The 13,519-nt window shown below is 50.4% G+C and overlaps 1 protein-coding gene and 1 long non-coding RNA gene across 3 annotated transcripts in view; both read left to right on the top strand.

The window, feature by feature from the left end:
* Positions 1-13,519, top strand: part of LOC135374358 (5'-AMP-activated protein kinase subunit gamma-1-like) — a 398,802-nt gene that overhangs the window by 125,782 nt on the left and 259,501 nt on the right. For both annotated transcript variants that reach the window (XM_064607350.1, XM_064607349.1), the window contains exon 3: positions 502-777. In XM_064607350.1, coding sequence (XP_064463420.1) covers positions 502-777 — 276 coding nt within the window. The remainder of the gene's footprint in view (positions 1-501; positions 778-13,519) is intronic.
* Positions 3,639-8,042, top strand: LOC135374359 (uncharacterized). The gene is made up of 2 exons (XR_010416858.1): positions 3,639-3,864; positions 7,783-8,042. It is a non-coding gene; the product is annotated as an uncharacterized LOC135374359 (long non-coding RNA).

The raw sequence follows: 13,519 nt of genomic DNA, 5'->3' as shown, positions 1-13,519 counted from the left end.
AAAGAATCCAAGACAAATGAAGGCGAGGACACTTTTTCGTCTTGATGCTGATTTCGCGCACACCCCTCTGCGAAAATCAAGCAGGCGGGGGCTAAAGTGTAATTTTTACTAATTTTTTTAGACTATTTCTGTTGCGATACTGTGCATAGTTTTGGTTGAGTCTGTGGTTATCCGTGGATGACTTCATATTTCTGTAAAGAAAGTGAGGTTCCCTTGGCAATTTTCAAAGTTCAATTGAAAAAAAAATTCCCGCAATTAAAAATTGTCCAAAGCCTTCCTCGATGGTGGCAAAAGTTTTCAGAAAGTAAATGCCGAAAGTCTGACAATCCTCCGGCGAGTACGTAGCCAGTTAATTTTTTTATCACCTTAGGTGAAACATCCTGTATGTACGACTGTCAATAGGTTTCTAGTCAACATTGAATAGCAGGAATGAATTGTCTTTGAATGGTTAAGCGCTGTGGCAAAACGATGTTTCTTAGCTTGACACCCATTTTCTTGCAGGGCAGCAGTGGTAAGCGTCCGACCAACCTGATGTCTGCCCTTCGCAGCTCAGTCCACAACCATGGCTGGTTCCCTACGCGTGAACCATTGTCCAAAGAAGTGAATGGAGGCCACGCACTGACGCCACCACTGACGTCGCCAGGTGCACTCTTTGACGGTGGGACCCTCGAGTTTCGAAGACCTCGGTCGGGCTCCGATAGTCGGGGTACTGTTTCAAAAGTGATGGACTTGTTCAGAGGACGTTCTCAGTCGGTCAGCGTGGATGGAAAATCTAAAGTGAGTACCATTTTTTATTATTTCTGGCTCTTATTGGCTGTTAGATGCACCCGAAGCGTCAAATAATTAGGATTCGCACATCTCACGACTCTCAGTGAGACTCAGTAGACTCGCTGGTCATTTTTATGGCCACGTGTACATTGGTGATTGCAATGGTGTGTGACCAGGAGGCATTTCGTGCGTCATCCATAGAACATGGATTTGGGCTAAGACTCCTCATCTGGCTACCGTAAAGTCATATGGAAGTTCCGAGAGGGATCCCCTGGAGCTCCAAAGTCACTCGTGCAAATTGCGCTCTCTTTACTAACAGGGCGTCATGATTTATGCTGATGTCGTCGTATTAATATGAACACCCGTCTCGAGGATGCCAAGTGCCAAGGTTTACCAGCAAATTCCTGCCCTGCAAGAAATCTTGGGAACGCCCATGCTGGAACATGTAGTCGCTTTCTGTTTGCCGCCGCTATGGTGGACCAAGTTCTCGACCTGACCCGCTTCCAGGTATACGAACGCGAACTCGTCATAGTAGACACAAAAAGCGAGATGAAGAAGAGAGATTGTGTGCTTGTAACTACGTCGCTACGTAATGGAAGCTAAGAAAAAAACCGTTCTCCTTTTACAGGACAACGCAGTGTCATGCTGAATTTGATGTTGAATGAACAACCGTGATGTCATGGGATGTTGAGTTTAATGTTGAATGAGCAGACGTGATGTGATGTCATGTTGAATGAACAGCCGTGATGTAACGTTGAGTCACTGTGACGTGTTCCAAAAGTTTATATTAGTTGTTGCTGTTTGTTCATGGAACGCGCGTTGACTCAAGTATGACTCCATGACTCCAACCAGCTTCAGCTTGGACAAACACGAAGAGACAAACGAGAAGCATGGGACGGCATAAGGGAGGAAATAAACAGTTGTCACATCAGGGACTTTATTTTATGGAATACATATTTGCAAACCACAAATACACAATGTGTACTATTAGCTGCATGCATGAAAGACGGGCACGACATGAACAATGTCTTTTCAGTGTTTTTCTTTTTGTCAGTTTTGATTATCTGAAGCGACTTCGCATACACTGATATTTGGTATCTCATGAGGAGGAAATAATAAATTTACATACAAGCACATACATTCACAGACACAGTATGGCAGATAACATTTTAACATGCCCGAACCGCACTCCTCTTAATCACATTGTCCAAATTGCTTTGTCGCTGACCAAATCCAGTCCACCAACTCTGTGCCCTCAAAGCTCTCACATTTTTGGCTGTGAAGGGGCTCATTCCCCACGTCAAAACCTGCAATGAAACTCCCCGTTCATCATCTCCAAATAAAGTTCTTTTTAACATGTTATCTAGCACAGCAATGATACCAGAGTACGAATAGCTTACAACAGGGGTGCATCCATGACTTTTCTGTAGCCGGAGGCCCTGCCTCGTACTTGGCGACGACAGAAATAAAGGGAATCAGGAGATCCAGATGCCCTCCTTGCCCCGCCTGGTTCCGTGTCTGGTTTACAATGTACACATAAACATAAGGTGAACAGGATGACATGCAAAAATGCTAAAATAACTGCTCAGAATAATGAGATTAAGCTCACCTGATGGCACGATCATGATTTATACATCAATGTTTTACAGTACAGGGGTCGGATTCACAAACACGATCGTAAGTATCGATAAAATGCGCCCTAAGACGCCGCAGCCTGCGACGGGCATAAGACGGCGTCGTAAGCGGGATCCACAATGCTAGGGTGCGGGATCCACAAGTGCGGGATCCACAGTGGAGAGGGTACTCCTTTTCCCGAGCAAGAGAGAGTTACTCAATTCCTGTCACGTGCAATTCGGATAGAAACAGCCAACGGATGGTAACAATGGTTACGATGGTACCAAACGATACCATCGATAGATACGACAGAAATTGACGAGGGTCAGGACACCCACATGCACTCTTTGCACCGCCTTGTTCCGCGCCTAAAATGTACACATTAAAGGAACTAAGGCAGGAACCTTCGTAGTCGAGAGGAACGACAATAATGTTTATCACGCACGTCGGGTGAGGCGCATCCAGGAGCGTTGATGACGATGAGGCCGCCACAGTCCCCCCCCCCCCCCCCCCCCGGGAGGAGACGAGACGACGAGAGGACCACGTCACAGAGCGAGGGGCAAGTCGGGTTGGCGGTGAGGGGAAAGCCTGAGAGGGGAAGTCGAAATCAGCCGGTTTCAGACGGTCAAGCGAACTGGTGTCATGGCGGCCGTTGATGGAAACGGTGCAGAATTTGGGTGCGCGGCCAATGACCAAGTAAGGGCCATTGTTGGGGCCCTGGAGGAGTTTTCGGCCGCCATCGACATGAATGAAGACATGGGTGCAGGTGTTGAGGTTGGGGTGGACGAAAACTGTCGGGTGCGGACAGAGCGGGCGAAGGACGCGAAAAATGTCCCAGAGACGACTGACATAGTCCTGAGGATCGGGGAGGGCGGTTGGAGAAGACTGGGCAAGGAGTTAACCGGGGAGTCGGAGTGTGGTGCCGTGAGCAAGCTCGCAGGGAGTGCAGCCGAGGTCGGGCTTGTAGACAGAGCGCAGCCCAAGGAGTGTAAAAGCCAAAGCCTCGGTCCAGGCAGAAGGTGTGGGATGGACCTTCGGGACGGTCTTGTGGGGCAGGCGAAACCGCTCCACCATGCCATTGGCAGCGGGGTGGTATACTGTCGTGCGTATGAACCGACTGTCCAGGAGCGCGGTAAAGGGTGAGAACAGGGACGACTCAAATTGGCATCCTCGGTCGGTGGTGACGGACGACGGCACACACACCGAAACGGGACATACACATGGAAAGAAACGCTGCGGCCACAGTGGGAGCCGTGATGTCAGGGAGGGACGTTGCTCCAGGCCACCGGGTGTAACAGCCGATGACAGTGTGTCGACACGTGGATGACGATGAAGACGTGCCTCTGCTGCTGCGTGCCACTGCACCTGGCAGCCAGTTCTACCGGCACCGTACCAGCGTGGGGCCACGTCCATCTGGCCGCTGGGACATTCCATCATCGCCGGTCAGGACTCATGTAGAGGAACACCACCTCCTCTACAACAGTAAGTATGTATCGACAGCCGAGGTAGGAAGGCAAGGGACAGACGAGGTCCAGATGCACCTTGTCGATCGGGCGGAAGAAAGGGAGCTATGGGGGAGGAGATGTGTCGCTGAATCTTTGCGCGCTGGCTGCACAGGCAGGAGTGGGTCCATAGCTTGATGTGAGCGTGCATGCGGGGCCAGACTTGAGACCAGCTTCTGGGCTTCACGAATGCCGGGATGAGCGAGAGAGTGAAGAGCCTCGAAGATCTGGCAACGTAAAGGAGCCGGCAAAAAGGGCAGGGGCAACCGAGGGAGACGTGCCAGACGACGGTGCCGGAGATCCCGGGAAGGGCTATGTCTGTGAGACGTAAGCCGGAGTGATCGTCGAGGTGTAGGCGTGCCAGCTCGGCGTTAGAACGCTGATAGGCGGCGAGAGCGTCAAGATACGCGGAGACAGGGTGGTAAGGGAGGCGAGGCGATTGAGTGTGTCGGCAACACACTCAGAACCGCGCTGTTCACGGGGTTTCAACTTGCGAGAGAACAAAGAGGTTTCAAACCGGCAGGAACTTGCTGTTGCAACATGGCCCCTACTGCGGTGGAGGATGCATCAACCATAAGGCCACGAGAGAGTAGCGGAAGACAGGGCCTGTTTAGCCGCTTCAAAGGCATTGGTGGTCGTGGATTACCACTCCAGGAGGCCGTTGCGACGGTGGATAACCGATATATCTTCTAAAGGTTGCAGGATGGAGGCACAGCCGGGAACGAAGCGTCGATAAAAATTTTATCATCCCCAAGAATTCACGGAACTTCTTGATGGAGGAGGAGCAAGGACGGGGAAATCCTGGATAGCTTGCACCCTGGCGAGCAAGGGAATGATCCCGGAACTGATGTTGTGATTGATGTCCAATGATGTCCAATGATGTCCAAAGAAATCGAGGCTCCGAAACGCAAACTCGCTCTTGGCGGCGTTGATGACGATGCCGTAACTTGCGAGGTGGGCGAAAAGGGCGCTGAGGTGGATTGCATGTTCTTCAATGGAGGAGCTGGCAATGAGTAGGTCGTCCAAATATGCAAAAACGAAAGGCAGCCCTCTGGTGACGGTGTCGACAAAACGTTGAAACGTTTGGGCGGCGTTCCGCAAGCCAGAGGGCATGCGCACGAACTCAAAGCAAAGGATGTGGTGATACCGGTCTTGGCGATGTGTTCAGGTGTCACGGGATGGTACGCGTGGATGAGGTCAATCTTCGAAGAGACGGTGGCGCCGTGGAGATTATATGCGAAGTCTTGAATTTGCGGAATGGAGTAGCGATCATCGATGGTGACACGGTTGAGAGCGCGGTAATCTCCACATGACCGCCAATCCCGGGTCTTCTTGGGAACCACGTGGAGGGCTGTAGACCAGGAATTCGAGGAGGGCATTATGATGATAAAAAGGACTGCCAGATAAACAAAACACGGGAGTAAAAATCGAGACTGGTGTACTTAAAAGGACAAAAAAAGGGGAAAACTATACTTAACGTTCCGGGCGGACGCTCTTCATCAGAAAAAAGGGGGAACAGGAAGCTAGTGCCGGAATTTTCATCGTTCTGGCACTTTGGTTCTCCTGACACCATGGCCAACGTAAGTCCAACTCCGAATCACTCCGTGCTTTATCTTTAGCTTTTTGAGCTCTGTGCTCGCCACTTCGTACCACCTTCACGTCCCACACTCTTCCCAACGACCCGGCACTAGCTTCCTGTTCCCCCTTTTTTCTGATGAAGAGCGTCCGCTCGAAACGTTAAGTATAGTTCCCCCTTTTTTTTCCCTTTTTAAGTACACCCAGTGCCGGTTTTTACTTCCGGGGCATTATGATGACGAGGTCCGGCATATATTCAAACTCCTGGCACGCGACTGTGAGCTCCTCTGGAGCCAGCCGACGGGGTCGAATGTGAACATGCGGGCCCAGTGTCTCAGTGAGACTCTGCACGTCATGCTGGAGAGGAAGCTCCCAGTTGGGAGGTTGGGTGAGGATGGGAAACTCCTGCAAGATGCGGCCGAAGTCGGTTGGAGGAAGTGGGCGACGGAGCAATGGAATGGGGGATTGGACGAAGGGGTTGGTGGTGACATCAATGAGTCGTGGACGAGTCATATCAACCAGGAGGCCGTAACGACCTCAGAAATCCGCTCCGATAATTGCGTGAGGAACCTGGACAATGACAGAGAGCCAGTGGAAGTCGCGGCAAAGTCCGAGGTTCAGTGAAAGGAGTTTCTTGGCTTATGCTGGAATGGGGAATTAACGGCTTGAAGCGAATTTATAGGTGTGCGTCTATTGATGACGTCAGGGTCCGCAGGAAAGAAGCAAAGTTCAGCGCCCGTATCCACCAGGAAACGTGTGGCTGTGCAGCGGTCATTGACGAAGAAGGGACGAGGACGACTCTGATGTCGGTGAACAGCACACATCCTCACTGGACGTTGACGGCCGTGTTTTCCGGAAACGTACACGGAGGCTGGCATCTACGGTCCTGTTTACCGAAGGTCTGATAGTACCAGCATTCAGAAGGGCCAGATGAAGGACGTGCCGGCGAGTGACGGTGCCGCTGCCAACGCGACGGGGCGAACGTGGTCGAGGAGACCGGGACCTTCGGCGTGCCACCTCGTCACGGAGAAAAATGAACTCCGGCTGGGACGTCAAAGCACTTCAGGAAGAAGTGGAAGAGATAGATGGTGGGGCAAATCTTGTCTCAGCTAAGGCTTCAAGGGAAGCGCTGGTGGACGTGGTGAGTATCATGCGCACCGTGTTAGGCAGGTGTTGAAGGAACAATTCCGGAGTATATTGACTCGTCGAGGGAAGTGGCCCGCTTGCCCAAGAGCTGTTGCAAAACGCCGGAGGAGTTGCGAGGGCTTACTACTGTCGCCGAGGACCTCAGCGGTAAGGAGTTGACGGAGCCGCTCACGTTCCTACGCAGTGGTGCGTCTGGTTAAAGCAGTTTTCAGGGTGTCATACGGGTTGCCTTCCGGTGGGACTGTGATGTGTGACGAACCTCTGCAGCCTCGTTCGGTCCAAGTGCGCCGACGACGTGGTAGAGTTTGATGAGTTGTGCAGTAATACCACGCAGGGCGAATTAAGCTTCAATGTTCGCAAACCATAGCGTAGGCTCGGCAGGCCAAAAAGGTGGTATCTTGAATAATTGGGCTGGCTGATTTGCGAAATAGGAAGAGCACAGGAGGAGCCATGAGCAGGAAGTAACGGGCTGATCCGGTTCGAAAGTTCGGGTCACCAAAATAAAGGATCTGAGGCAGGAACTTTCATAGTCGAGAGGAAAGGCAAGAATATTCATTACACGGGCGCATGAAGAGTCATAGTCGGTGATTTGGGTAGGTGTGAACCGTTATTTGAACCGGTTACCTATTTTTTAACGGTTCAGTTCTAAAATGGCGCCAATAGCTTGCGTTCAGTTCAGTTCCGCTTCGGCTAAAAATAACGGTTAAAGGGACCATGAACGGATATTTGACAAGCCCATGAACCTTTTTTTTTATTTGTTCCCCTGTACTAAAGCATTCACACTGTGAAATATGAAGTTGAAAATGGTTCAAATAGCAAAGATATTCTATATTAAGCACGGGCGTGAACGGCAGCTGCTACGGCCTGCCTCCGAGGAGAACTGGCCTTGACATTATACACAGAACATGTTGCCGATTCGTGGACGGGCTTTTGCGAGCAAACTGCAAAATTTGCAAACAAGCTTGCATACTTCGCCATGAAATATGTTTTACTTTGACCTGGCGACAATATTGTATCGAACCGTTGACACAGAATCCAATGTAATATAGCCGTTGACTGTCAGCGTGGTTACCGGAGCACGGTTTCCTCACCTCCGTCGGTGACATTTTACGAGCTGCTGAGTACCGAACGATCAATATACGCTGTCTGTGTCGCATAATCTCTTCCTCCATTGCAGACAATTTGCCTTTCGCCATATTTCAAGTGATTTCGACGGCAGATATACGACGTCGTTGTTGTCCAAACCGAAACCATGCAACCACATGGTCCCACGGGGTGTGTACTCCTCCTCGTCGTTCACAGTTGGCTGAGAGAATTGAATGCCGATGACGTAAGCCCGCTTCGAAGGCATATATCCAGCGGTCACGCCCTGCTATTGTTGTCTGATAACTGCGCCACCGTTGTACTGAATACGATTAAATGTCAATGTGTGTACGATAGTGAGGGATCATGAGAACGGTTTCCTGCAGAGTAATCGGAATTGGCGAAAATCATTTTATAGTCCCTTTACCAACTGTTTAAGGGTCAGGTTCGGTTGGACTCTCCGCAGCAGTGAAAATAGTGATCCGGTGGATGTGGGCAAAATGCTCCGCAAGATTAGCTCACTCTCATTCTTGGTGACTCATCGCTCGTCAGTCAGTGATACAAGTTCATTTTGGATTTTGGATTGGTTCGATTGCATTTTTTTAGATGCGCGTCATTGATTGGAATGCAACGCCCCGTTTGTGATTGGGTGGGAGTGATTTTCACCAGCCTTCATGTCTAAATGACGACGTCATGTCTGTCAACGTGACATGTCACGTCGAGACTGGGAGGTACCCGGGTGTGAATCCCGGTGCCGGCTGTGCTGTTTTTCCTGGGTTTTCCTCTGATGCTCTCAGACAATTGTCGGCACAGTTCCCATAGAAGTCGCCCCAGGACGCACATTGCCTCGTGACCTTGCCCACCTCTGTGAGGCCGACAACGGCGAGCCCTTTCACCGTCACCACCACGACCATGTCGCTTCCTTTTCTTTCACCGTACAAACACCGAGAAACCGTGCACGTAGAGCTTTACCTAACAGTACAAATATGGCAGTCGTCGAAAAGACAACGACGGGATTTGAAGCACGCACGTCTTCATTGCTGGTCAAGTGCGGCAATCAAGAGGTGCGTCCAGCCGCTCTCTGACTTGTTCATGCTCTAAGGCATCGAAGCTTTTGTTGTGGTCCACAAAAATCGACACCGCAGTGAGCTTTTGTGCACCGGTATAAAAGATGCGAAAGAGGAAAAAGGAGCTCACTTTTTTATGCGGCCATCATTTTTACTTCTAGGGGGAAAAATCCTCGGCCACTCCAAACCTTGCGCCTTTATCCAGCACAGTATAGAGAAGTGTTCCCATGTAGGCAAAAATTTGAATCATCCGCTCCGTAAGTCTTCGATTTGGCTGCACTCTCTGAATTAGTTCAGGCAGAACTACAACTAGAACAGTTTACGATAAATTTTTGGCAAGTTAGCATTCTCTCAGGAGCCCAAGATTATTTGTACCCATAAACTACTCTATGGAGATTCCCTTCACGTAAAAATTTGAAGCAGACCTGTGTTTATTGCGTAACTAAGCAATCGAGAATATCCACCATTCGTAAAACATGACACTTTTCAGACAGCATTTTCACATACCTGAGGTCGTCTATAGGAAGTGAGAGAAGTGGTGTCATTTGTAGGGCAGATCCTCTCCTATAACATATTGAAAATCTACAGGTATATTTGTCCTTAAACCAGAAAAAAAAATTTTTGTCACCATACTCCGCTGGAGTTCATTCGTTTGTCTTCTAGGAAGTAAAATAAATGTGCCTTTGTGGAAGACATCATCTCTCATAACATTTTAAAAGTCTACATGTGCATTTTTTCTTCAGCGAAAAAAAAAAAAGATAGCGCATTCATATCCCACCTGTAAGGTAGCATTATCACCCTTTGAAGGAAGTTCGTATTGTACTGTTAGTTCTACCGCGAGTATTCACAGCCGCCTCCTCGTAGCAGCTTCGTCGTCGTTTCTGGTTGTCTGACTCATGAGTCGTGACAGTGTTACGGTACACACCATTCGTCACTTGTTTATTGAACAATGTTCGATAACTGCACTACTTCTCTGATGGCGCGTCGCAATAGAAAAACAGAAAATACAGTTGCTAACCTTTGCCTCCGCAAGCATGACTTTGGCATGCATGCTCGTAGCACTTTTTGCCTCATGCGTCGGCAGCTATAAGGCTAGCTTGCAGCGCCCCTATTGAATGCACATATTCTGCATGGGTGAAAGAAAAAAAAAAGAAAAAGGTAGAAGAGAGTGCATACGTTGTGGCTCACCGCCGAGGACTTACGGTTGAAGAAGAAATTACTGAACGTGGAGCACAATGAGGCATGCTCCATCCGGGGCAGGAGGTACTGTTACTTTGAACCTATATCTTCTGTTCAGGCATATGCAGCAGAAACGTCTACTTCTAGTGCAACAAAGACAGTGTGCGTACAGCTACATTTTCCCCCCGTCTTTTTACTTTCTGTTGTGGGTGTAGTGCACGCGAGACTATAACAAATGGTTTCCAAAGACTGCTACGTCGCGTTCTGGCGTGATCTGAGTCAATAGCTATGGTCAGCTGGCTCAGTAAGATCCACAGCAAACAGTGGAAGAAAAGTAATGATAATGGTACCTCACAGAGTGGATGCAAATACGCTGACGAAGGTTTTCCCGTTTAAGAATAAATACGCCAGCAGATTTTTAATATATTATAGTAGATGGTGTGTTCTTAAAATGGTGTGATTTTTTCACTTCCCATACGACTTCAGTTATGTGAAAGCAATCATAAATGACGACGAATCTGTTACGAAGCCGCGACTGTGAGTGTTAAGTTCGTAGAGCTTGGCAGAACAGCAGAAGGCGAAATTCGTCCAAAGGGTGATAATGGCATCTTACAGACGGAATGCAAGTGCGCTGACGAATTTTTGTTTCTCGTGTGAGAACAAACACAACTGTAAATTTTCAAAACGATAAAGGAGAGGGTCTCTTTTCACAGAAGACTGTCACAAAGGCATGACTTTTTACTTCCTAGACGACCTCAACTAACGAAGGAGTTGCAGCGGAGTATGGTGAGGGAAAAAATGTTTTTTCTCGTTTCAGGAAAAATACACCTGTAGATTTTCAATATGTTAGAGGAGACGATTTGTTCTACAAGCACGATTTATTTCACTTCCTAGACGACCTCAGATATGTGAAAATACTATCTGAAAAGTGTCATTTTTTGCGAATTGTCGATATTCTGGGTCGCTTAGCTAAACAACGAATATAGATCAGCTTCATATTTTTACGTGAAGCTAATCTCCATACGGTTGCTTATGAGCGTACATAATCTCGGGATCGTGCGAGAATGCTAACTTGCCGAAAATTAATCGAAACTAGGGGCCCAAAACGCGCTCCGTTCTTAAACTCTCATCACGTCACCAGATTTGTTCTCGTTCTATATGCACTTCGGGAAGGTAGATCGACCCTTCTCCTCTAACAACATGCAAAGAAAGCGCAGAAATGCTGTCTCTATGTGCTAGAAGGACGCGCTGAACGCAAAACACTTTTTATTCTTTGGGCCAAGTTCGAGGCTCCCGCAATGCTAAAAAAAAAAAAAAAAATCATCTTGAGGAAAAAGGTTTATATCCTAGATGCACAGCCCTATGGGAATACACACTATTTTCTTGAGCAAAATCTAAGAGGGTGGACCTACACCTTTGGCTGGTTTCGGCTAGAATGGCCCACTTGTCTTTACTGTGTTGGAAAAAGGAGCAAGCTTTGGAGCGGCCTAGAATCTTTTCTCTTTCTTTTTTTCATGAAAATATAGAGAAATGAAGTAGGACTAGGAATGCTATTATTCGTAGTACTTTCCCGCAATGTTCCCGTGATAGCCGGGAACACGACTGCGATATTCTGTGGAGCGAAGTAAACAAGGTGTGAACACCGCAATTTGCGGGAAAGAACTGAGGATTTATTCCAGTGGCGGTTGCCACCAAAAACGAAAGTGGGAAAACGTGCAGCGTGCAGGCCGCGGCTTAACGATGGCGATGCGGGCTGCTATACTGCCTCCCCCCCAGACTCTGAGAGGAGCGGTCAGCCCAAGTGACATGTCTGGTGGCGCTCAGAGAAGGCTGAGTGGGGAAGGGAGGCGGGAGGGCTACTGGGGGCTCGGGAGGCTCCACAAAGGCTGGCTTGAGTCTGTCCAGGCTCACGGTTTCTGTTTTGCCATCAACCGAGGTGGTAAAAAACTTGTCCGAACGCCGGAGAACGGGGTGAGGGCCGGTGTAAGGTTGCTCAAGCGGGCGGCGGACCCTGTCACGGCGCATGAAGACATGCGAGGCAGAAGACAGCTGCTGGGGGACAAAGGAGGATCTGGGCGAGGGAACACGAGGTGAGGCAGGACGGACGTTTGCGAAAGCGCGACGAAGCGTGTCGACGTAAGTTCCGGGGGGAGTGGAGACCTCTGTTACGTCAAAGAAGTCAGCCGGGAGCCTGAGGGTAGTGCCGTACACCAGTTCGGCCGCGCTGCAGCCGAGGTCGGCCTTGACGGATGCGCGGATGCCGAGGAGGACGACGGGCAAGACAGATGACCAGTGGGCGGTGTCCTCGTGGGCCATGATGGCACCCTTTAACTGGCGATGCAGGCGTTCTACCATACCGTTAGAGGCCGGATGGTAGGATGTGGTGCGAATCCGTCGCGTGCCCAGGAGTTGGAGGAAAGCGGCAAAAAGCCTCGCTTCGAACTGGGCGCCACGGTCCGTGGTGACGACAGCTGGGGCTCCGAAACGGGCACCCCAGGTCGAAAGGAAGGTCGAGGCGACAGTGGCGGCGGTGGCGTCGGACATGGGGGCCGCTTCTGGCCATCTGGTAAAACGATCGACGTCAGTTAGGAGGTATCGATGTCCAGCAGAGATGGGGAGGGGTCCGACTATATCAATGTGGACATGTTCGAAGCGGGAGTCCGGGGGCAGAAAACGTCCCAGTGGTGCAGACGTGTGCCGCGTGATCTTTGACCTTTGACACGCGGAACAGGCGGCTACCCAAGATCGGATATCTGCGCGCATCTTCGGCCATACAAAGCGGGTAGCAATCAGTCGCTGTGTTGGGCGCGCTCCTGGGTGCGATAGGCCATGGAGTGAGTCGAAAACTGCGCGACGGAGGTCGGGTGGCACGTAAGGACGAGGTGGAGTGGTGCTGGTGTCACAGGAGAGTAGAAGGTCTGTGCCGGGAACGGGAAAGTCGTCAAGACGCAGAGATGTTGTCGAGCTACGCAGGGTCTCAAGCTCGGGGTCATTGTGCTGGGCGCGGGCTAGAGCTTCTGACGATAGCGTCTGGACGGTGGCTACGCGACTCAGGGCGTCTGCTGGACCATTTTCCGATCCGGAGACGTGCTCGATGCGAGAGGTAAATTCGGCTAGAAAAGCGAGGTGGCGCGTCTCACGAGGAGAATAGCGGCTGCTGGCCGATCGCAGGGCGTATGTCAACGGCTTATGATCAGTTAGAATGGTGAAATCCCGGCCTTCCAGGAAGTACCGGAAGTGCTTGACTGCGAGGTAAGCGGCTTAGCGCGATTAGCCGCAGCGCCGCTCGCTGCCGCGAGTGCCGCGACTCGCTCGCTTAGCGCGGTAATTAGCCGCAATGCGGCAATTTGCACTCCACAGTGCGCGCGTCCCACACTGTGCCCACACGCTGCGCCCCCTCGAAGAAATGCTGTCCCAAGACCACGTTTCCCGCGGTCGCAAGAACCGCAAGCGGAAGTCCCGGGACACTTCCTTTCCGCTCTCTTGGACCGACGCTGCTTCTGACGCCTTCACGTCCATCAAGTCGCTGCTGTCATCGGTAACCCTTCTGGCCCATCCCACGCCTGATGCAGCCACCGCACTTAT

The sequence above is a fragment of the Ornithodoros turicata genome, unplaced genomic scaffold (genome assembly GCF_037126465.1).
Source record: "Ornithodoros turicata isolate Travis unplaced genomic scaffold, ASM3712646v1 Chromosome54, whole genome shotgun sequence".
In the NCBI taxonomy this organism is placed as follows: domain Eukaryota; kingdom Metazoa; phylum Arthropoda; class Arachnida; order Ixodida; family Argasidae; genus Ornithodoros; species Ornithodoros turicata.
This window is presented reverse-complemented; position numbering and strand designations above follow the sequence as displayed.